This window comes from Nannobrachium achirus, assembly GCF_963921795.1.
Source record: "Nannobrachium achirus genome assembly, chromosome: 1".
NCBI lineage: Eukaryota > Metazoa > Chordata > Actinopteri > Myctophiformes > Myctophidae > Nannobrachium > Nannobrachium achirus.
The window spans coordinates 58,580,914-58,607,168 of record NC_137810.1 but is presented as its reverse complement, the minus strand read 5'-3'; the positions used below and the strand labels follow the sequence as shown (position 1 = coordinate 58,607,168).

The following is a 26,255-nucleotide window of genomic DNA, read 5'->3' as shown; positions in this document are numbered from 1 at the left end:
GAATGCGTTGCGAGACGACGCGCTCTTTGCCAACCCCGCATTCAAAAGCACGGGGGAAAGGGAAAAGAAGAGGAGGAAGAAGAAGGAGGAAAAAAATATACATAAATTATCTCCACGCGCACCACAAACTCGCTAGCTACCCTCGCGAAACCACTCGTTTCGTTGCTTAAATGAGGTTGATGTCTGATCAATTGTGTCAGTAAATCCTCTTATCACAGGGTAAGTATGTGCAACTCAGCAGGCCAGCTGTCAAGAAGGTGGGAGGCCGGGGAGTGTGTGTGTGTGTGTGTGTGTGTGTGTGTGTGTGTGTGTGTGTGTGTGTGGGTGGGTGGTTGTGTGTGTGTGTGTGTGTGTGTGTGTGTGTGTGTGTGTGTGTGTGTGTGTGTGTGTGTGTGTGTGTGTGTGTGTGTGTGTGTGTGTGTGGTGGGTGGTTGTGTGTGTGTGTGTGTGGGGGGGGGGGGCAGAGGAAGGACACAGGGGCGTCACAAGAGGGGGGGGGAGTGGGACTGAGTTACCAGGGCCCAAGGTGGAGGGGGGCTTTAATTATTTTATACTTTAGCTATTGGAAAAATAGCAGATATACAAGCTTGTAGATCTGCTATTTTTTTCATAGCAGAAAAGTCGTGAAAATGTGTGCAAATCTTTGATAATGTGTGTTTTTTGCGGGTCCGTGGGCCAAACACATATCATTTCGGGGGTCCTTCACATGAACAGGTTTGAGCACCACTGACATAAAAACATATTTTTTTTCCCCAAAAAAAACCTTAGAAGGATTTGAAATATTTCAAAGACTCAACACAAATTTTCACTATTTTTCAAAAAGAGCAGATCTGCAAGCTCGCTGTGAGCTTGTATATCTGCTATTTTTCAACAGTTAAAAAAGCACAAAATAATTGTGCGGGCGGGGGGGGGGGGGGGGGGGGGGGGGGGGGGGGGGGGGGCGCCCGCATTGAATCCTTGTACCCATGCAGGGCCCAGGATTTGGTGGTGCGACACCCCTGGGAGGACAGAGGGTTTGAGTGACGATGAGAGGGGGGGGGGGGGGGGGGGGGCTTCCCTCTGCAAAGCTCACATGATCACACACTCCTAATCTCCTGTGTGTTGGCTGAGGACATTAGATCATAAATTGAGAAAAGCCCCTTGTGTCCTCTCCTCTGTCCCGTGTACACTGTATATCTCGGCCATGATGATTGAGGAGATGAAAAGAAAAAACTAAAAAACAAACAAGTAGGGATGTGGGACGATAAGCGATGTTATCGTTTATCGCGATTCAAAAAACATTCACGACAATCGTATCGAGGAGATTTAATTTATCGGGATATCGTCCTCCATCATCCACTGGGATCAATTCACCTTTTATCTTGTCGAGCTGCATATCCGGTACCACTTAAACCCTCTGTAATTGGTAAAAGGTACTTATAATAATAACATACTTTTTTTCACTCTCTATCAAATGTCTTTGCCCAAAAAATAGCCGATCTACAAGCTCACAACATTGCGACGCGTTGTGAGCTTGTAGATCTGCTATTTTTTGGGGCAAATGCTCCACCCCAGGATAATGGATTTTGATTACCGCGATACTATTGTAAACCGCGATTGCTTTTGACACAATAATCGTCATATGAAGTTTTCCTATCGTCCCATCCCTGCAAACAAGGATATTACAGAGGAAAAAAATACATACAAAAGCAGGGATGTTTTCCCCGGCACTGTCACATGCACACACACATCCACAACAAACCATTCAGGGACACTTTCAAGAGATGCTGTTCCTATTTTGTCTTCCCAGAGAGAAAGAGCGGAACGAATACGGATAGAATCGTCCCCCCCCCCCCCCACCCCCGCCATGCTAGTTAAGACTAATCAGTGGAAACAGATTGCCGCATGCCATAGACGGAGCATTTGTGCGCTGTCCTTCCCCTTGTGCACAAACAAATGGCAGTAAAAAGGGAAGGTGTTTCTCCCGGCCGTGACCGTCGCATACAAACTTCCCACCAAGGTTCAAAGCAAGTGAACCTCACTGACCCTACACTCTGTGCCCTGCAATAAACCCACAGACTTACCCTGAAGAGAAGTTCAGCGTTTTACAACCTCTCTCTCTCTCTCTCTTCTCTCTCTCTCTCTCTCTCTCTTGCCCCTTGTTCTCCCTTTTCTCTCTGACCAGGCATGTGCACACGTAGACATCAAAGGGGGCTTGAGCCCCTGCCTTTTTATCTGTCTGTAAAAAAAAAGTGCCCTCTTCCAGACCATGAATGCAGCTTTTACTACGGTGAAAGAAATGCAAATGCCCCTCTTTCCATGCCATACCTGAAGGCGGCATTCAAGAGAATTGCCAAACTCTCCCTCACTGCGCTCTCTATTATGTGGAAATCCATACCGTACACCACATCTCCAGTACTGACTTGATTATGTTCTTGACTAGTTTGGTTCAGTGTGGTATCAAGCACCGAAAATATTTTTCGATATTTTCACCAAGAGGCCCTTTTAGAAATGTCAGCCCCTGCCTCTCTAATAACATTCTCTGCACGTCCCTGTCTCTGACCTTTATCTCTCTCTACCCTCTTGCTCTGCTTCTCAGTCCGTCCGTCCGTCCGTCCGTCCGTCCGTCCGTCCGTCCGTCCTTCCGTCTCTCTGGCTTTCTCAATGTCTCTTAGCCTATCTATAAGTCTGTTTCGCAAGCGGTGGTTTCCTAGAACGCGAAGAGAGGAAGTCGTGATGACATATTCCCATAATGTAGGGCAGAATTGTCATTTCCTCACGACCAGCGCGGCGCGCACGGCAGCGCGCGCCAGCAGCACATTTCTCTCATTGTAAAGAGCTAGATGATAGATGAGCAGGCGGAGGAGGGCGACAGACAGGAGATAATGGATTTGTTGTTTTTTCTCTCTCGTGTTTTTCTTTTTTTCTCAGAGCAGAGGGAGACAGATAGCTGTTTTAAGCTCAAACATCAACAGCAAGCAGAGATCTGGACAAGCGACCCGCCGACCGAGTGATTACAATCACCAGTGGTGGAAAGTAACTAAGTACGTTTACTTAAGTAATAAGTACTGTACTTAAAGGGGAAGACCACCCATTTTCAATATTGAACTATGTCATTAATATACCTTAGAGGAGTTGTGTGGAAATAGAAAAAAAGTTCCCCCTCTTCTGTGTTGCCTAGAACTGGAGGATTGATTTCGGGGTTTGTATTGTAAAGTACAATGTGTGATGTCATAAAGTTGTAATTTGCAATACAAACCCCAAAATCAATCCTCCAGTTCTAGGCAACACAGAAGAGGGGGAACTTTTTTTTTTCCTCTAAGGTATATTAATGACATAGTTCAATATTGAAAATGGGTGGTCTTCCCCTTTAAGTACAATTTTGAGGTACTTTACTTACTTTACTTGAGTATTTCCAATTTCCAATACTTTTACTTCTACTCCACTACATCTCGGATCCAAGTATTGCACCTTTACTCCACTACATGCATTTGAAAAATGTAGTTAGTAGTTACTTTGTTTGCAGTTTATAATTTATAATATTACAAAACATACATTTACCACTCAAGCCCTATGTTAAGCTATTTGAAAGTCGCCGATCTACAAGCTCAAAACAAGTCGTGATTGTGAGCGTGTAGATCTGCTATTTTCAAACATTTTATACTTTTACCTTTGATGTTTTAAGCACATTTTGATGCCAACACTTTCACACTTTTACTCAAGCACATTTTGAATTCAGGACTTTTACTCGTAACAGAGTATTTCTACATTGCAGTAATTGATACTTTTACTCTAGTAAAGAAGGTGAGTACTGTTTCCACCCCCTGGACCCGACCAAGCGATTCCACTCACACACAGATAGACTGGACTGACTGGACTGACCAAGCCGTTCTGGAAACACAAACAAACAGTGTGTGTGTGTGTGTCTGTGGGGGGGGGGGGGGATTTCTAAAACAATCAAGGCTCAAACCCCGTGATCTGCTAAACCCTCTCTCTCTCTTTCTCTCTCTCTCTCTCTCTCTCTCTCTCTCTCTCTAAAGTTCCTAGAAGTTGTCTGTCGCCATTCTGGGTAAGGGGGATGCAAGGGGGTGGGGGGATGCAAGGGGGTGGGGGGGGGGGGAGGTGACGATGCATTCCTGCTCCTCCGTTACTGCCCAGGATGCTGCCCCCCCCCCCATCAATCCAATGGCCATGTACATTTTGGTGCGCACATACACACACACTGTCGCATTCCTTAAGACAAAAATGTTACTATAGTACATTTTCCCCCTCGATGGTTTCCTGTGTAAATTAAGCCAAGTGCTTTCCTAGGATCTCCTTTTAGTTGACCTTGTACCAGTGAACTGTAACGTCATGAAACTGTACTTTTTTTCTATGCAAACTTCTAATAAAAGTCTTCAATCGATTGATTCCGAATGGGGACTCACTCAAATGCATTTGGGGGTCCCCATCCGGAATCAATGGCGGTACGTTTTATTGTATTCTAATTATTGCCTTAGGGATGCGACAAACACAAAAAGATATTATTGAACTCGAGTCTCCATCAATAGAAAAAAAAAATCATTTGGGGGTGAACTACTCCTTTAAGGCCTCAGACCAGTTGGCAAACAGACACACACACACTAATCCGTTGGGTAAGCCAGAGACTTTGACTAGTAGCCTGACCTGAACCCGAGTCTTTGACCACATCCTATGAAAAACCCTATGTTTCTATGTCAGCAATCTGGCCAGCCATCGTCAAAGAAAAGGTCCTTTTCGCTTAACTGGAGCTCAGTTAGTCTGTTCTTGAGAGACTGCTATGTCAGTGGTTCTCAAACCTTTTCATGTGAAGGACCCCCACAATTATATGTATTTGGCCACACGGACCCCCATCTCAAAGTATTTAGTTCCAGGGACCCCCCCAGAAGTAAAATGTGAGTTACAAACATTCGCTTTGAAAATACATATATTCAAAGATTTGCACACATTTTCACGACTTTTTCGAAAATAGCAGATCTACAAGCTTGACTGCCGCGCTGTGAGCTTGTATATCTGCTATTTTTCACTGGTTAAAGCATTCAATAATTCTAGGCCTAAATGGGTTTAAGGCCTCAGACCTGTTGGCAAACAGACACACACACACACACACACACACACACACACACACACACACACACACACACACACACACACACACACACACACACACACACACACACACACACACACACACACACACACACACACACACACACACACACACACACAACACATGGGGAACACACTAATCCGTTGAGACTTTGACTAGTAGCCTGACCTGACCCGAGTCTTTGACCACATCCTAGTAGGCATGGCCCACATTGCACTGCTGCAGAATCCAGACAGATATTATTCAACTCCAGATATCCCTGGACGAACAGAAAAGGTACAGAACATGCTGATCATCTCACACGGCTCACATGGATTAGCCTAAAGGCAGTCGTGGTACGCGAGGAGGGCTAGATTTAGCCGTTTCCTGGGAGATTTTTCTGATGTCATCATCATCATCTCCCGTCCTCCGCAGTCAGTTCAAACCAGGTCTCCGGAACGAAGCGTTGTTTTTTTCCCTTTTACTGATTTTCAGCAGTGAGCAATTATCTCTTGCTTTGAACACGGGATGTGTCACTTACTTTGCTCAAGGACGGTAGAGAAAATAATTCTATTCCCTTACGCAGATACACAATTGCGCGCGCATGCGCGCACGGTATGCGCTCACTAACACAGACACGCGCGCACAACATATGCACACGCTCAGCGAGGCTATAGGCAAGTTTGCGTGTTAACCCATTTAGGCCTAGAATTATGTAATGCTTTAACTATTGAAAAATAGCAGATATACAAGAGCTTGTAGATCTGCCATTTTTGAAAAAACGTGATTTTGAATATATCTTTTTAAAAGCGAACATTTGTAACTCAAATATTTGCCTTCTGGGTGGTCCCTGGGACAACATATTTTGAGATGGGTCGTTCCGTGGCCAAATACATGTAATTTTGGGGGTCCTTGACATGAAAAAGTTTGAGAACCACTGATTTAGAAGAAGGATTCAGAAGACATTTTAGAGAATCGCGTGAAAAATATTCAAAGACTTGCACAAAAATAAAAATAAATCACGATTTTTTTCAGAAATAGCAGATCTACAAGCTCGCAACCGCACTGTGAGCTCGTATAGCTGCTGTTTTTTAATAGTTAAAAGCATGCAAATAACGGTTAAAGTGGTTCAAATCTAAAAGCAACACAGATTTGCATTCCCGGCAAAGTGTGTGCACACCAACACCTCCTCCTCCTACACCTCTTCAAAAACAGGAAGGAAAAACAACTCAAATGGAGTCAGAGGGGTTTGATGGGAGTGCTGCGGAGTGACAGACGGCAGACACAAACAGAGTCAGAGGAGAGAAGAGGGGGGGAGCAGAGGATAATAGGAAAGGAGAGGTGTTGAGAGACAGATCAGGAGATACGGAGGAGGAGAGGAGAGGAGATGAGAAGTGGAAAGCTCTCCTGATGAACGGCCTCACCTTTACTGACCACCTGACCCCTTGTGGGCCGTCGCGCCAGTGACTCACTCAACCCACCGCATGTTTTGACAGAGAAGCCAAGCCGGTAGCAAAGCCTACAGTAGAAGAAGTGACTGCAGCGTGTAGCAATTAGGGCTGTCACAATTGTTACATAATCGTCTAATCGCAATTATTTGAGGTAATCGCAATTATTTTTGCATAATCATCATAATCGTTTCCATGTTGGAGAATGTTAATATGGTTACAAACACTTTCAAAAGGTAGTGGAAATAGCCGATCTACAAGCTCACAACGCGTCGCATCGCGGCGCGTTGTGAGCTTGAAGATCGGCTATTTCCACTATCAATGTTCTTTTTTAAGTATCAAATTGTCAAATATGTCAGTCATTTCTTTGTATATTTAAGTTATAAAAGCCAAACAGAAATGTTACTGTCAACGACAAATACACAATTAAATCGCTAATCGCAATTATTTGAGTGACAATTAATCGTCATGTAAAATGTCATATCGTGACAGCCCTACTGACCACCTGACCCCTTGTGGGCCGCCGCGCCAGCGACTCAACCGACCGCACGTTTTGACAGAGAAGCAAGCCGGTAGCAAAGCCTGCAGTAGAACAGTGGTTCTCAACCTGTGGGTCGGGACCCCCCCCCCAGGGGGGTCCCCAAATTATTTTGGGGGGGGTCCCCATATGATTAACTTAATGATTACGTAATGTAATTGTTTTCTCACTCAAACAGTACAGTACACAAACCAACATAAGTGCATAGACTAGAGGGTGTCTAGACTGTCAACACATGTCTAAAGTGACAATTTAAGGACTTTTTAATACTTCTAAAATGATAAATTAAACATTGGCCAAATTGTCAAATATTAGAGGCAGAGATTGTGAAAATAGCAGATCTACATGCTCACAACGCCTCGCAATAGATACTTGTTACAAAAAATGTAATGCCTCAACTCTTAGTGCTCGTCAGGGTATGATTATTTTGGAGGTCGCAGCCTGAAAAGGTTGAGAACCACTGCAGTAGAAGACTAAGCGACTGCAGCAAGTAAGCAATGTATTGCAGCTCATGAACTACTTTCTGCATTTTGAACCAACTGCTTAGGATTTTCAGGGTATAGCTACAGTATTTCAGAGCTTAAGGGGTTTGCTAAGTGCCTTGGTGCCTATTTACATTCTTGAATAAAATATATCAAAGAGATACACCAGTAGAGTTATAAGAGAAAAAAACTCTCCATGGCCCTTAGGGATTTCCCCCCCTCCTGTAAGGACAGATGTAAAAATAACCACTTGAGAGAGGTTTTTTACGTGGCTTCGGAGGCTTTAAAGAGATGCATTTGTACCTTTCCTGGCATACCAGCAAACACTGGCTTTTTCTCCGAACCACAAAATCACAGCAGCGGTTTGCAACGGAGGAACAGAACAGTCAACATCCTCCAATACAGTGCAATCACTTCAGCTGCCTTTTCAGACCGTATCCAATCCCCTGATTTGTGTCAGTTCTCTGGGGAGCTGCAGACACAAACAGACGCACGGAGAGGAAAACGGAAGGACAACACAGGAGGACAAAACCCTGACGACTAGTACTCACAGTGGCCATAATAACCCGACTCCCTCTCGGGGCTTCCTCCGTCAGACGCTGGCGAAGCCGTGGCATGCTGCCACATGCCTCTGGGTGCAGGTGGTGGTGGTGTGGGGGACCGGACCCGGCCGGGGAGGCTGCCAAGTGCCAACTAACTCACAACAACTGGGAGACGGGAGCCTTGCCTTGGCCCGGTGACAACAAAGTGAAACTGTGCTCCATGCGGAGAGAGACCTGTGGAAACATCCACCCCGTAAGCCCAGCGATACCAGACTGACACGCGGGGAGGGACAGAACATGGACAGAGCTAGAGCTAGAACACCACGCCCACGCCGCCTGCGTCGTTTATGGGATTACCCAGATTATCCTCCTCCGGCAATCAATCCCACAGGAACCACTTGCTGCCCGGCCGGCCGGCAGCCGCACAGATCAGCACCTCCTCCTCTCCCTGTCTGTCTGTCTGTCCACCACCCCCCCTCTCTTTCTTTCACGCCGGGTGTCGGTGGTAAAACTATCTGCGCAGAGACACCTGTTGCGGTGGCAGACCCCGGGTGTTTGTCATGCGGGGGATGGGTGGGTGGCAGTATGGAGGGGAGACAGGGTGGGTTGGTGGGTGGGTGGGTGGGTCTGGGATGACACTTAAGAATACGGTAAGATCAGTAGTGTCCAGTTACTCTCTTTAAAAGGGTTCACGGCTGCGGAGCATGAGAAGAGGAAGACGACACGAAAGCAAAGGGGTCTGGGAGAGCCAGGGATTTTACTGTGGACTGTGTCATTGTTTCTCAAAACTTTCACATTTCAAGGTCTCCCCCTTAACTCTGGCAGTGTACAAATGGAACCAAATGAACCCGTTAGGGTTCATTTGGTTCCATTTGTACCTTACGGACTTGTAAGGGTCAATTTAGACCCCTCATAAAGGAACACAGATAGTCCCTGAAATCCACTTTGAGAACCACTGGACTATGTGATAGGCTAGACCTTTTGTATGGAAGCCTTGTTTGCAAAAACTGTGCATGCGAGAAGGACCATTATTCTTTTGTATTGATGCACTATGGCAGTTGTCTCTGGGTAGATATTCATATCAGTATTGGGGCAACAACAATGTCTGTCTCATAGAGGCTGTTTAAGTAGAACAGGGGGTATTTTTGTTACAAGATAAAAAGGAGAGGCATGGATTAGCCAGAGGCAAAAAATGATTATTTCCTCTCTATTCTACCTATCTAAAATTCCCTGATATGAAAGCAAGTAATTCATGGGCCTGCATGCTTATTAGTGCTTAACCGACATGCTGAACATTGCCTACATATGCATCATGTCACTTGGTGCCTTAAAGCTAAAACAGTCCAACACATTGTCAGTGTGTTTATGCATTTGTGTGTTTTCTGTGTGTGTGTGTGTGTGTGTGTGTGTGTGTGTGTGTGCGCGTGCACGCGCGTGCGTGCGTGTGTGTGTGTGTGTTTAAAAAGCCTAGCATTCCAGGAAGTAAGGAACTGTCCATTTCAATGCCCTGCGATTGGTTAAGCAAACACGTACTGTAGGCAAAGTAAAATCCAGAGCCAAAGAGTCCAAAAATACACTCTAAAGGCAATGCGTGGAACAATACATGACAAACCATCAGGCAAACTAAATAAAGCACAACAACAACGAACCCTGGGGTACATTTATACTAAGCTGACCTTTATTAATAGTTTTACGTTATCAGTCAAGGTCTGACATGATACTAACGGTGTGCTTAAGGCACACATGAGTGACTTGGGGTTTTCTTGACGACCGCACGTTATTATAGCATGTAATGATACAAATTATTTTCGAATAGCCTCGAAATATTGTCACTGTCGGGCAAAAACCTCGTATCTCCAGGTTTCAAATGTGTACGTTTTTTCGTAAAGTAAAGGCCCTGTTTCATCATACAAAACTGTCGCACAAAACTACTAGTGAAAATAGCAGATCTACAAGCACACAACGCCTCGCGGTGCGAGGCGTTGTGTGCTTGTAGATCTGCTATTTTCACTAATAAATCATTTTTAAAATGATCAATACAAAACAAACGGTTTTGGACATACAATTTTTCCACCCGACAACAACAATATATATATATTTATCATTTTGATTTGATTTGATTTATTAGACGTCACATAAGAAAAGAAAACACACGCTACGTGTTTACGAGGGGAATGTCAAGGATATACTTATATAAACACAATAATGTTTGGCATTGGCAAATAAAAATAAACATTTACAGGGTGATGAAAGCGATGACACGTGTCGCGTTATAGAGGCGATGTTGTTGAGCGGATATGGATACAGCAGGTGTGCCTTGGGCCACAAAAGGTTTGAAAAGCACTTCATTAAAGAGGCAAAGAACATCCAAAGAAAAGTAAGATCTAGTTACACAACACTGGTAAAGTAGATTTTCTTCCCCCCTCGGCTATGAGAGCATAAATCAGGGTATCTGTGTTTACCACTTAATAATAATAATCATAATTTAGACCTTATTAATCCCACAGGGGAAATTCAATTTCAGCTTCATCCAGCTGATCCCTGCTCAGGTGGTCACATTGGGCCCGATTCATCAATCTGGTCGTAGATATAGTGTAAATAATAATGACTAAATCTGCCTTATATGTCTTACCTTCAAAATCCCAGACAAAAAAAAACATTGCTGAATCTGACTAGGGCATTCACCAACTATTCGAATATTGGAATATTCGAATATCAAAGTCACTATTCGACGTTGTTCACCAAAGTCGAATATTCGCTTTTTTTTTAATTTATTTTTATTGTTTTCTCTTTAAAAAATATATAGTTTATAAAGCTTGGCTAGAATGAGTTGTCAAAACTTTTTAGGCCGTGACCCCCAAAATAAACATATTTGAACTGGGGACCCCCACCCTGACATGCACTTGGAATTGTAAATATTGTGAAAATAGCAGAGCATGTAGATCGGCTATTTTCACATTGTTCGCCTCTTGCTTACTTAATAATTGACAGTTTGGTCAGTCCTGTCGAATATTCGACTATTCGAATACTTTGAGGTCGAATAATTAGAATACTAAAAATCACTATTCGTGAATGCCCTAAATCTGACCCTAACTTGGGAATTGTCCTAAAAATGCCGGTAAGATCAAAATACGGGTGTAATTTGGCCGTAAAATGCTTGATGAATCGGGCCCATAGAGAGGATGGGAGGTAGTTAGGGGTTAAGCATTTAGCTCATAGACACCTTAGAAATCTAACCTGGGGGCCTTCTTTTTCCCAGACGACATCTCTAGCCATGCCCGCCCTGGCTTGCTTACAAAAGTGAAAGGAAAAGCAGTCCACTCACTGATACTTACGGTATACTCACAGGGGCGTCACAAGGGGGATGAAAGTGGGACTGAGTTACTAGGGCCCTAGTAACTTTAGCTATTGAAAAATAGCAGATATACAAGCTCACAGCGCGGCACCGAGTGCCGCGCTGTGAGCTTGTAGATCTGCTATTTTTGAAAAGTCGTGAAAATGTGTGCAAATCTTTGAATATATGTATTTTTTAAGTGAACATTTGTAACTCAAATTTTGCTTCTGGGGGGTCCCTGGAACTAAATATTTTGAGATGGGGATGTCATTTTGGGGGTCCTTGACATGAAAAGGTTTGAGCACCACTGACATGGAAACATAGCTTTCTTGCACACATTTTTCACAATTTTTCAAAAATAGCAGATCTACAAGCTCGCAGCGGTGATTTTGTAAATCTGCTATTTTTCAATAGTTAAAATTCATGGGGCAGTGAATCTTGTACCCAGGGCCCAGAATTTGGTGTGACGCCCCTGTATACTCATGATCAAAATAGCTATTTAGTTAACTCTGTTCAGTTTTAGTGTAATATGTAAAACACTGCTCTAAAACTAGGTGCGCTTTCACTTGTGGGCGAGTCGAGTAGTATGCTACTTTACATACAGTAAATGACCAGACAGGGTTTCTTGTGCGGTGCACCTGCAAGGGACTGTATCATATGTCTATACAGCACTTGTGGAGCTTGAGGGATAGCCATCTGAAACCAGACCTCTCCAACTGACAGCCACCTGGCAAGAGCCCGCGGGAGGCCGCGCAACACAAGCGGAGCAGAAAGACTGGGAAGGATAAAGTCTAATTTATACTTCATAGAATCAGGTATAAGTGACCAAAAATAGTGTATCTTTCACAAAACGAAACCCTTACGCCAGGGGTCTTCAACGTTTTCAGGCCAAGGACCCCTTAGTTGAGAGAGAGCTGAAGCAGGGACCCCCACAACCTGTTCATAGATTCCAAATACTGTAGTTTCATTGTGTGTTTTGGATTCATGTCAACTTGTGCTTTCAGATATTTAACACCATGAACTGTCAATACTTAACTTGACATTTCACTCTGTAAGCCTCTTTGCCGAAAATAGCCGATCTACAAGCTCACAACGCCTCGCAGCGCGAGGTGTTGTGAGCATGTAGATCTGCTATTTTTGGCTAAAGTTCACGGAATATGGATATATGGATATGGATATAGTAGTAACTCTGAGGACCCCGTAGGAGTCCCAGACCCCCTGTTGAAGACCCCTGGTCTAATTTATACTTCATAGTATGAAGTGTAAATGATGATGAAATAGTGTCTTTTTCACAAAACGACGCAATGGAATTACGTTTAAGAGGAATTCGTCAATCATTCAGGCCCAACAAATCCCTTGGAGAGCAACTAAAATAATAAAGACCTTCTTATATAAAACTGTATCATGGCCCACGTAAAACCCACCAAATTAACCCTGGTACCCATAATTGGACTTTATAGCTAGTAAATGAGGCACATGCATGCACGAGTAGATAGAGCTTACATAATGTAGCAGCACAGGGATATGAGTAAAACCATATGTGCAGTGTCTTATCTCTAAAGGTTCATGTCTGCAATGATCCAGTCCACAGTTTGTAATCCTTATATCAACAGGTACTACTTGGTTAGGGACGGAGTTGTAACGGTGTTATATTAAGTGACACAATACCTAACTCTTTACCCAGGATACGAACGAACCCGGTCCCCCCGGACTCGTCGACGACGAAGGGGCAGTTTTCATTTGGCCCGGGAGAGATGTTGCATTATGTTGCAATAACATACTCTACCATACAGACTAGTGATAACATTAAAATATCATCACTGTCGGGTAGAAACCTTGTATCTCCAAGTTTCAAATGTGTACGTCTTTTGGTAAAGCAAAGCCCTGCTTCATCATACAAGACTGTCGCACAAAACTAGTGAAAACAGCCGATCTACAAGCACACAACGCCTCGCATCGCGTTGTGTGCTTGTAGATCTGCTGTTTTCACTAGTTTAGATCATTTTATAGATGATAAATACAAAACGAATGGTTTTGGACATACAAGGTTTCCACCCGACAACGACGATATGTTTCGGATTGCAGTTTGTTTAAAAGCTGCAAAGATGTTTTGTTTTTTTAAGAAGGGCCAGAATGTAACGCAACGATAAATCAGCACAAACATGACCCAGTAAATATTGTTCCTCTAATTGTTTTGCCCCCCCCCCCCTCCCCCCTCTATCTGCTGGTTGTTTTGCTAGCCGGTTATGTACTGGACAATGAATGTGATTTTTGGCAGTGTTGCCAATGACATTGACGGGAAGGAAGACTGAAACATGTGACATCTTGTGTCTGTTGAGAGGTTTTCAAGGACTAGAACATTAAGTGAGAGGAGAAAGCATGAAAATAACAGAAACGAAAGAAAATAGCAGAAGAAAACATGTTGTTTTTTTACCCCCCCCCCCCCCCCTTCTCTTTTCTTGTTTTCCGCGAGGCTAGGTTGCGTTTAACTTGCATTTATCCGTGAGTGGCTATGCGCACTTGTTTGTCAGTGTTACAGGACTAGTGCACTGATTATGGCACTCAGCTCTCAAAATAGCCAGGCGAGGCTTACAACATGTTCTTGTCGATGGATAGGAGATTTAATGAGACCCAGTGAACTTGTCCGATTCCTGTTGATAGCATTTCTTGCTCCTGTGGGGCACAGAGTATGTTAGATACTGTAGCCCTGAAACCAGAATGCTATACTGTATGTACGCTATACTTGGGATCGTCAAGCATGCTCCTCTGATTAGCCACATATCTTCTTTCATCACTTGCATATCTATTAATCACTATTAATGAGTTGGCTGGTTATACTAACCAGCCAGTTATTTTTTAATGACATCAGTTCACACTCTGGGGGAGGGGGGTGTTATCTCTTTAAATTGCAATGCATGTACTGCAGGGGTCTTCAACAGGGGGTCCGGGACCCCCCAGAGTTACTACAGGGGGTCCTCCAAATCTTTGTGTGATAGAAACTTTTTTTTCTCCTTTTTTATATTAACCACTTGAACCCTAGCGTCCATATCTTGAGAACTTTAGCCAAAAATAGCAGATCTACAAGCTCACAATGCCTCGCGCTGCGAGACGTTGTGAGCTTGTAGATCTGCTATTTTTGGAAAAGAGCTTTGGTCTAGAGGGGAAAAAGAGCAGACTAAGTACAGAGTGAAAGGTCAAGTTTATTAAGTATTGACGGTTCAAGTGGTTAAATATCTGAAAACACAAATTTACATGAATCCAAAATAAACTGATGATTGTGCTGTCAAACAGTGAAACTATATGGAATCTATGAACAGGTTGTGGGGGTCCCTGCTTCATCTCTCTCTCAACTAAGGGGTCCTTGGCCTGAAAACGTTGAAGACCCCTGATGTAGTGTATTAACCCATTTAGGCCGAGTGTCACGCTGCCAGCTTGTAGATCTGCTATTTTTGAAAAATCAGGAAAATGTTTGCAAATCTTTGAATATATATTTTTCAAAGCAAACTTGTGTAACTCAAATCTCTGCTTCTGTTCTGGGGGTCCCTAGAAGAACATATTTTGAGATGGGGGTCCGTGGCCAAATACATGTAATTTTGGGGGTCCTTGACATTAAAAAGTTTGAGAACCACTGATTTAGAAGAAGGATTTAGAAGACATTTATAGAATTGGGTCAATATATTCAAAGGATTGCACAAAATATCACGATAAAAAAAAAATAGCAGATCTACAAGCTCGCAGCGCGGCACTCGGTGCCGCGCTGTGAGCTTGTATATCTGTTATTTTTCAATAGATAAAGCATAAAATAATGGTTAAAGTGGTTCAAATCGTTAAGTGACACACATTTGCGTAACCGCCAACTAAACCTGTCTAAAGTTAAGTGCATGGAAATGGCAAGAACGTTTTACGGCTAAAGAATATTGTCTTTCCCTGGTGATATTTCGTAGCACTGGTAGCTGGGGGTGAGTTTAGTTCCTCATATATCTCTGCTCTCACTGTACTTTTTGTCCTGGTACAAGTTGCAACACTAAAACTGTCCTCACTGGAATATTATTGCAAAAAAAGAACAATTACCAAACATTGGCCCGTAGTTTTGTCGAGAGAAAAGAAAACCGTCCGGGTCATGGTGTTCTTTCTGTGGAGACGCGTCATTGCTGACTTATTACGGAGGAAAGACTAGGATTTCATGTGTCCGTGTGTAATTTCAGTAGAACGGGCAGCAAGTAAATGGAAAATCATACTTGAGTGATGCACTCATGTGTAGCATGTCGTTATTGCTTGATAAGCAAGGCGAGGGCTATGTGCGTCTCAAGCACAAACGCAGCTATATACGGCCGGGCCTCGCAAGGTTCTCTGCTTGATTAAAGCAGGGATTTAATCAAACTTTGACCTTATTCGCTAATGACTAATTACTGACAATTAGCCTGCGGAATGGCCTTCTTCCTACGCCCACTCTTTCCCCTATTTCTGTATAGAATGCATGCCACGTTACACACAAACATGCCCACATAAGTATACATACAAAAACACAGACATGCTCCAAAACCTTATCCACACACTTTAAAGTATATCCACCAAACACATAAACAGATACACACAGTACACACACTCCCTCAGACGTTGCCTAATAATAAACCTATTGTGTGTGCATCATTGTGTGCTAAATCTACATGCCAATGCAAAGGCAACGCTCAAACTATTATATAGGATCCTTAGGTAAATACTGGTTGAGTGCCCCACCTCTCTACCTGTATGGTTTGCTTAACTTCACAAGGGTGGGTGGGGAATGTTCTCTATATAGAGAGAGGAGGGAGATCCAGTTCGGAGGAGAGCAGGCTTAATACTGGCTGGGTTTCATAGTATGCATAGCCAAATGGTCCCCCCTCCGCATTCCACACAGTCACATGATCTTGTGGTCACATTTTATTTTCCGCCAGTCTATGTAATACATAGGAAGACCATATTAGCAACTAGAGTTTGGCTGTGACTGTGGGAGGGTGTGTCCCTGTGTGTGTGTGCGTGTGTGTGTGTGTGTGTGTGTGTGTGTGTGTGTGTGTGTGTGTGTGTGTGTGTGTGTGTGTGTGTGTGTGTGTGTGTGTGTGTGTGTGTGTGTGTGTGTGCGCGCGACTGTGAACATACACGCACGCAATTGGGACACAGTTACTCAAAGACGCAAACGTCTGCCTCTTCCCGGATTGTTTAAGTGCTGACTATGGGAAACAGAACTAAAAAACTAAAATTGCTGTATATGCTCATATAGCCTCAATAATACAAATACACTTTTTTTTTGTATTATTCAGCACATGGAATATAAACGTTTCAGCAAAAAATAGAGCGTCTTCATCGGCAAATGGCACAGTTCCTCAAACACAAAGCAGAAGAGGCTCTGCGCTGTCTGAACCCTGCCTGCGGTAAGTGATGAGACCAGAGCGTAGCTTTGGTCCAGTGCGTTATGCTTGTGCCTCCTAACGCCCTGTCAAAGACGGTGTTGACAGCAAACAGAGAATTTCTCACTCGTCTGTGCTGTGCTGTGTACTCTAGTGTAATATATTGTGTAATATAACAGGAATAATGAGGCGAACACATGTTTTTCAAGTGAGGAAAGACTGTTCTCCATGGTATAAATGGACTACATTCTCCACCCTTAACCTTTAACTGTTAGCTTGTACTTATTTGCACATGCACCGGATTTCATGTAGAATGGAGAAAAAACGCAAGAATCTGTTTTAAATTATGCAAAACTGAAGAAGAAAAATATGAATATTTCTTAAAATAAATACAAATAATATAATATATATTAACACTTATAATAAATACATAAATAAATGAAAATTCCAAACAAGAAACTAATTCGGCGAATGTGCAAGGGAACGCAAACTGTAGACTGCAATTGGTAAAGGTATTATAATTCGTGTTACATAAAAGTTGTAGAATGCAGCCCATTGTCATGGTGGAGAACAGAAACATGGGCTGACATTAACATTGCCTTTTTGAGGCACAGCCTCAGACCAAGGCACTGGAGGACCTGATCTGAACTGAAGACCAGTGAGTGCTACCACGCTGACCTTTCTCTACCCCCCTGTCCCCGGTCTCTTCTTTTCTTTTTCTCCATTCACACACCATTGTACTTTTCTTAATAGGAAGTACGTTGCCGATCTGCGAGCTAAGTGACTTCCCTCTCCTCTCCAAAGAGCAGCAAAGTGGGTGTTCACCACTGATAAAAAAAAAACGCAACAGAAATAAATGATGATGGAAAAATGCTGATTCTGCTAAAAGCCCGGAATATGCCTGCATTAAAACATGCAGAATCATACAACATTGGGAGAATGTGAATGACTAATGGAAAGAGTGAATCTGTGAGAGTGGACTGTCCAAATGATCCACACGTGATAGCAGGCGTCCGTCCGTCCGTCCGTCCGTCCGTCCGTCCGTCCGGATGCTGCTGCTGACTTCACACTGCTCTGCCTTGGCTGCAGGCTCGCTGCACCACATGACGCCGCACACATTCTGAGCGTTAGCGTCCTCATATGATTGCAACAATCATTCTTGTCGAAGCAAAAGGCAAATGTGTGTCTACACAGCTGAGATTGCATTTTGTTTTCTTTTTTGATCAAGACTTTTTTTGTTGTTGCTTTAAACCCATTTAGAACGGGTACACATTATTGTGTATCATTATTTTATGATTTAACTATTGAAAAATAGCAGATATACAAGCTCACAGCGCGGCACCGAGTGCCGCGCTGCAAGCTTGTAGATCTGCTATTTTTGAAAAATCGTGAAAATTAGAATTTTGACCCGATTCTATAAGTGTCTTTTGAATTGTTTCTATGTCAGCAATCTGGCTAGCCATCGTCAAAGAAAAGGTCCTTTTCACTTCTCGAGAGACTACTATGTCAGTGGTTCTCAAACCTTTTCATGTGAAGGACCCCCAAACTGATATTTATTTGGCCACGGACCCCCATCTCAAAATATCTAGTTCCAGGGACCACCCAGAAGCAAAATGTTAGTTACAAACGTTCACTTTAAAAATACATATATTCAAAGATTTGCACACAATTTCACGACTTTTTCAAAAATAGCAGATCTACAAGCTTGCAGCGCGGCACTCGGTGCCGCGCTGTGAGCTTGTATATTTGCTATTTTTCTATAGCTAAAGCATTCAATAATTCTAGGCCTAAATGGGTTAAATCTTTTTCATTTTCTCCCCAATTTAGTCATTATTATGCCAATCCCCCCCCCCCCATGTGTATAGTCCCTGTCACTGCCAACCCCTACTGTTTGTTCAAGGGAGGGTGTAGACGACCACATGTCTCCTCCGATGCACATGGAGTCACCAGACGCTTCCTTCCAACCTGACAGTGAGGGAGCTTCACAGAGAGGGCACACCAAGGAAGGAACACGCCATCCCTCTCTCTCACTCACTTCTGATACCTGCTGAACACTCGCCACAACTAACCGCGTGTGCGGGTTTCCCAACTGCTCTGAGGCCTTATAATAGGGGTGGGCGATATGGAAAAATACAATATCACAATATATTCCCAAGCTGTATCACGATACACGATTTTATCACAATTCTTTTTCACGTTGGTTTTTATGGTTACTTGACAAAAGCTAGACTCTCTGGGTTCCTTTTGGGAGGTCTAAATTGAACTTTACAAGTATGTAACTCTGACAGTATACAAATTTGGTTTCATTTGTATACTGTCAGAGTTAAGTGGAGACCTTGACATTTTTGAAAAAAAGTTTGAGAACTACTAATTTAGACCAAAATGCAGGTTTAAATTGAATTCTGCAAGGAATCTCTATTAACGATTAAACAGGATTTTTTACAAGGCTCCCTCAATTGTATCACGATATATACGATACCTCTGAAAAGGCATATCGTGGAGACTAGGGTGACCATACGTCCTCTTTTGCCCGGACATGTCCTCTTTTAGGGGGCTGTCCGGCCTGTCCGGGGGGGTTTTATAAATTCCTTCAAATGTCCGGGGTTTCGCGCATATCACAGTTAAAGCACGAGCATTTACAATGCACGTTCAATGGTTCGTTTGGAAACACACTGTGAGAGGCGAGTTTCCACCCCTAACCCCGGAACGTGTATTATTCATACTACTCTCTGCCTGCGCTGCGATCCCTCCCTCGCGTGTATCAAAACAGCGGCGCAGTTCGGCCAGTGGAGACGCCCCTCTCGTTCCCCACTGGCCGAACTGCGCCGCTGTTTTGATACACGCCCCTCCCTCAGCCTGTCTCGCTTTCAGACCAGAGGCAGAGCAGCGCGAGCTCGGCAGTCGGCACTCGGCAGCATCGCTCTGCTAACGCAATTAATGCTGTTTCACTGATGAAATGCACACAAAGTGCCAGTGACCAACAATGAGAAGCAGAGCGTTCTGCCAGCAAAGCTGGTACTCTTCTGTGTCTATTTAGGCATTTACAAATAAAAATTATTCTGCTTCAAGCCCATATCAACACTGCAAAGTAGTCTACAAGACAGTCTGTGCGAGGTGAGAGCTCTTCCGCAAACTAAATTGACAGAATCTTTTGTACAACCTTGTAAAGCAGAACGGCGGTTTGGGTTACCTCTCGTTACAAAGCTGAACGTTCATACAGGAGTCAAAAGGCATACTTTATCAGTGGATCTCATTCTCTAGCCTATAGATTTGTAAAGGGTCCAATTGGAACCCCCTCAAAAATGAATACATAACTAATAACATAATTGAGCTGTAAACTAGTACTATAAATTATTTGGGGGAAAAAAGAAAAGAAAAAAAGATATATATATGTGTGTGTGTGTGTGTGTGTGTGTGTGTGTGTGTGTGTGCGTGCGTGCGTGCGCGCGTGCGTGCGTGCGTGTGTGTGTCCTCTTTTTGGATTTTCAGAATATGGTCACCCTAGTGGAGACATTGTATCGTCTCAGCGATAATTATCACCATATCGCCCACTCCTACCTTATAAGCTATATAGATGCAAAATAGATATTCTGCATCTAGCTTAGGGCTCAACTCAAATATTTGCTTCTGGGGGTCCCTGGAACAAGAGGTTTTGAGATGGGGGTCCGCGGCCAAATACCTATCATTTTGGCGGTCCTTGACATGACAGAAGTTTGAGAACCACTGATGTAGCAACATCATTATTTTCAGAAAACTGTTAGGGTTTAGAAGACATTTGTAGAATCTGCCTATATATAACTTTGTCATGTCAAGGAACCCCAAAATGACATGTATTTGGCCACGGACCCCCATCTCAAAATATTTTGTTCCAGGGACCCCTAGAAGCAAAGATTTTAGTTAAAAATGTAATGTAAAAAAGACCGTAAAAGGACATATTTGGGATGTTCCTTTTAGGCAGGGTGTTTAACTGTACTTGTACTGTACTACATTTCTATTGTATTGACTATACTTGTACTGTTCTCCATTTTTGTCTAATACAATTTTCAATCAATCACTCAGAATGTGGTTCTTGCCTTAAGCTAGATGCAGAATAGATACACGCAGCTCAGACCCGTTGGCAAACGAAAGGTCACGCTCTTTCCCACCCATTACGAATAATGCTACGGCAATGCAAGTAAACCCCCAAAATGACATGTATTTGGCCGCGGACCACCATCTCAAAATCTCTTCGTTCCAGGGACCCCCAGAAGCAAAGATTTTAGATAAAAATGTTCACTCTGAATTTGGGTCTTGCTTTAGATGCAGAATAGATACACGCAGCTCAGACCCGTTGGCAAACGAAAGGTTGCCAACTAACCTGTATAGTAGGACTTGCTAGTGGAGAACATCCTACTGCTGTGATTACCACTGGCGAACCCAGCAGCACCAGTGGACAAACTGAACCCCAGTCTCTCCACCGTGCTGGGCAGGTACTTTATCCCTGCGCATACTCTGACTCGCTGATAGGGCTGTCACAATGATTACATAATCGTCTAATCGTGATTATTTGACATAATCGTGATTATTTTTCATAATCGTCATAATCGTTTCCATGTCAAAAATAGTGGAAATAGCAGATCTACAAGGTCACAACGCGTCGCGATGCGGCGCAGTGTGAGCTTGTAGATCGGCTATTTCCACTATCAATGTTCTTTTTTAAGTATAAAGTTGTCAAATATGTCAAGTAATTTCTTTGAATATTTAGCTTATGTGTCATATCTACCATGTGTAACTCCAAAACCTAAAAGCCAAACAGAAATGTAATTATCAACGACAAAAACACAATTAAATCGTTAATCACAATTATTTGAGAGAAAGTTTATCGTCATGTAAAATGTCATAATCGTGACAGCCCTACTTGCTGAAGCACCCAGCGGCACCAACGTCGAAATATACATTATCATACAGTAGCTCGGCCATTGGCTGGGACAACCAGTTGAACCAGTCCACATAGTCGGGTTTAGCACCCGGTGGCACGAAGAAGCATTCGGCGTCTATGTGACCCTGCGCTACCCGGGCGTCCTGAGATGACATGTTCAGTATGCCTTGTTATACAACAGGTAGTCGGGCTCTCAATGGAAAACAGGCTCTCCAACCGTGCATATAACGAGCACTACTGCACCGTCTCTCATCAAATAAAGAAATCAGCTGCGTTTGTCACGAAAGAGAGCAAGCGCGCCTCTCTCCCCACACTATGCTAGGCGGCTAGGCTAGCGGTTTTCATGTGAAGTTCGGGGACATAGTCGCTAAATGAGGCATTAAAAAATTACAAACTCCTATCGAATATCTTAATTACAATGAAATGAAGTTTTTTAAGGGCAACGGTTGTATAATCGCAATATTACACTCGAGGGTCTGCCTTATCGTGGTTATTTCAGCCCTGCCTACGGAACTCGCCTTCGGCTCGTTCCTGCAGCAAGGCTGTCGGGCCAAATAACCGCGATAATGCACACCCTCTCGTGTAATATTGCTTAAGTGCAGTACAAAGAGGGGTCCGGGGGAATCCCTGGCCGCCAAAATGGTATGAAAAAGTGTGAGGACCACTGCAGTACACGGCTTCTTGATGCTGAGCTCTTAATAAATCACGACTGTAGGCTTAAATGTAGTCCAAGACTTTAATAGTACGTTAATAAGTCTCTGTTTGGAGTCATCTTTTAAAAGTCATATGCTTTTAATAAGTGCGGTAGTTTTACCACAACAAGCTTCATAATATATCTGCGGTCTTGCGTTCATTCTTGTGACACAACCGCTTAACTTGAACCATTCGAACCCCAGCAGTCATATTCTGTGAGGAACATTCTGTGAAAACAAGCAGATCTACAAGCTCACAACGTATCGAACCAGTGCCGTTCAACTTTCTTGGAACCTTGGTTTGTTCTTGCAAACCGGCTTGTGTTTCCACCAGATTGAACCAGATTGAACCAGAGGAACCAAGGATTTTGTGGTTCCCGTTACGGACCAACTTTTACGGTTCGGAACCAACTCGGTTCTCGGTGGAAAAGCTCACCTCTGGTTCATCTCATACGGGAGAAATAACCCGAACCGGTTCTTTGCCGGTCGAAAAGCACCCAAAGTGGATCTAAATTGACCCATACAAGTCTGTAACTCTGACATTATACAAATGGAACCAAACTGTCAAGACTTAAGGGAAGACCTTGAAATTTGGTTTAGGTTAAATGAGGCCTAATGGTGGTGCATGTTTTGTCATGGACGGACGCAGAGGCAGAGAGGAGAAATCTGTAGCCCAGGGGGCTTCTTATGCAAACCCATGTGCTCACACTCTCTATGCTCTCCTATCCAGATGTCTCTCCCATTCCCCTTGGAGACCCACACGCTCATCATTATGGAAACACATTTCAAAAAACCCTCAAATCGGCGCAGACATTTCTGTGATAACAACATGACATTTGGCACAACTCTGTCTTCGACGATTTCTTTAAAGGGCATGCAGTAAGTGATTTTTGTTGTTGTCGTCAAAATGAGCGCTCAGTATCTCTATATTCTGATAACAGCCATTGCTATAGCGTGTTTGTTCAGTAACAGGGGGTCTCCCTGCATGTCTCTCCGGCTCTTTAGTAAGCAGAAAATGCATTTCCAGGTCGGGATACCAATTTGATCCAATGAGGAGAGAGATAACTCATGCAGGATACAGCATAACGGCGTTGTCGGGTGAAAACCTTGTATGTCCAAAACCGTTCCTTTTGCATTTATCATTTTAAAAACGATTTAAACTAGTGAAAACAGCCGATCTACAAGCACACAACGCCTCGCACCGCGAGGCGTTGTGTGCTTGTAGATCGGCTGTTTTCACTCCTTTTGCGCGACGGCCTTGTATGATGAAGCAGGGCTTTACTTTGCGAAAGAACGTACAAATTTGAAACTTGGAGATACAAGCTTTCCACCCGACAACGACGATAAACAAGTGCAATTGGAAGGGATGACGTAAAGAAGTGAACAGACAAAATTGACTGACACTAAAATTTAAATTGATAAAAAATGGGTACTCATTCCTGATTGGCTGAAATTGGCAACCCACATGAAACTGCGTTTTCTGTGTAGTAAAGAGCTGGAAAGGCGTGGAGATCCCCCGTTACTGAACAAACCCCTCTATAAAGCTTCAACTTTTTAACAAAAAAAAAAAAAATATATATATATATCTTACGCCTTTAATCTAGTTTGTACTTTTATAGTACTTTTTTTTTTTTACAGATTGCTTGTCTTTCTGAATTCAACACACACACGCACGCACACACACGCACACGCACACGCACACACACACACACACACACACACACACACACACACACACACACACAGAGGGAGAACAGCAGGGGTTTATAATCTCATGCTATATTCGTGGTGCAGTGGTTTGGCAATGAATGTATCATTCAAGGAGAGAAGAAAACATCACATGATAAATGATGCATGTAGTGTGTGACTCGCTGGAGCTCAAAGAGCCTAGGGCTCCAACTTCCCGGCACACAGAATAGCAGATTGAAGGGTTTGCAAAAACCGGCAAAGCAAGTCTATTCACAATACTAGGCCATATACCATACATGTAGGCCTATATACTGTACAGTACACTGCATAGTCAAGGTATTTCACATAGGCCTATAGCCCATATCATATATAGGCTATTATGTGTTCCATCATGTATTTAAAGATCTAGAAAGATCTATGGGGGGAAAACAAAAACATAAATCTTACTCTATTACCGAATCTAATCTGGTTCAAGTGCAGAGTCACAGATGTGAGCTTTTATTGCCCTGAGTGAGAGAGCAAAGCGCACAGCAAAACGTTCAAAGCCATGCATGCACCACCAGGTTAGGACAGCCCAACATGGGGCGCGCCTGGAACGCTTGTCCTACATGCTGTGGTGGTTCTCTAACTTTTCCATGTCAAGGACCCCCAATTGACACGAATTAGACCGCGGACCCCCGTTTGAAAAGATATGCCACCGACCCCCCATTTAGAGAAGAGTTCTACGGCTCTAGCAGTGATTCTCAACCATTTAAATTGCAAGGACCCCCAGTTTGACATGCATTAGGCTACCGACCCCCCCATTTAATGGTATTTCTATCTCTGGGACCCCAATTTAGGCTACTATCAATGTTAATGTGAGAGAGAGTGTACAAATGGAACCAAATGGACCGGTTATGGTCCATTTGGTCCATGTATACACTCTCTGAGTTACATAAATAAGGATCCATTTGGCCCCTAAACTACCCCTGGAACTCCCTCATGAAGGGCCCCTGGGGGTCCCCGGACCCCACTTTGAGAACCGCTGCCGTACATGCTGCTGTGTCTGTAATCTCTTTCTCTCCACACGAGAACTTTGTTTAAAAAAGGTACAAAAAAACAAACAAAAAAGGAATCGCCAGTCTTTGGGCCGTGGAGGATCACAGCACAGGCCTATATAGAGATACCCTTCTCGGTCAAAGTGACCATTCCATTCCAGACCAATAAATTGTGTTTCTGTCTCAAACAGTTTAGCGAGAGGACGCGCGACGAGCGCCATAAATTACATAAGCGCAATTAAAGTGCCAACCTCTGACCCTCTGCCCCGACGCACAGCCGCTATCACCTGACTTTTGCATTGGCCGCAGCTCTGCGCTCTCTCAGACTAGTGTGTGTGAACAAGACACAACTGCAAAGCCATGTGTGTTCCTTTTGTAACCGAGAATAAAAAAACACAAGCAACAACAACAACCACTGCAGCAAAATCGGGCGATTTTTATAAGTCCGGCGGAACGCTTTCACACACTTCGGGTAGGCTAAAAGACGCCATGGATTTGGAACAGAATGCACGCTCTTATAACAAATCATATATAACCCAAATCACACACACACTCACACGAAACAACTATTGTAGTCGACAATGCTGTTGAAATCAGGCAGCCCCCGGAGGGTTTACTTACTGAGGTGTAAATAGGGATCATTGCTGTCCATGCCTGTGTCAGTTTAGTTGCTTCGTTTTTTTTTTTTCCCGACAGTTTTAGTGCCGCTCCTCTCCGTCACAGCAGCAGCATCCCAGCGAATTCCACTCCCAAAGCCCCGACTCAACCAACTCTCCACTCTGAAGGCTGGCTGCGATCTGCCCATCCCATGGCCCCAAGGTACGGCCGCTGCTGCGATTGGCTGCTTGGGGTTGTCCCAGGCAACCGCTAGTCTGTCTGATATGATTGACACCTAAAATGACACGGCGTAAATAATCATAGATCAACCTTCTCTTAATTCTTGCTAAATTTCATATGCATTGTGCCTAATAAATAATATGCCAACCAACGTCCAAATATTGTTGTTTTTAAAGCCCTACTGTCATATTTAGAGAGATAGCCTACCTTTACACTGAAGCTATGAAAACCAGAAGAATCTGTGATGAATATAGCCTATTGCCTAAAT

General features: G+C 43.5%; 1 protein-coding gene across 3 annotated transcripts in view; it reads right to left on the bottom strand.

Annotated features, from left to right (window-relative positions):
* rxrgb (retinoid X receptor, gamma b) overlaps positions 1-25,919 on the bottom strand; it is a 96,994-nt gene extending 71,075 nt beyond the window's left edge. Inside the window, exon 1 of one of the 3 annotated variants that reach the window (XM_080734057.1) lies at positions 25,772-25,919. In XM_080734057.1, the coding sequence (XP_080590183.1) occupies positions 25,772-25,802 (31 nt within the window). In that variant the 5' untranslated portion in view covers positions 25,803-25,919. Of the gene's footprint in view, positions 1-8,105; positions 8,404-25,771 lie in introns of those variants that run through there. The other 2 variants (XM_080734055.1, XM_080734056.1) reach the window with 2 other exon arrangements.
* Positions 25,920-26,255: the final 336 nt, after the last annotated feature.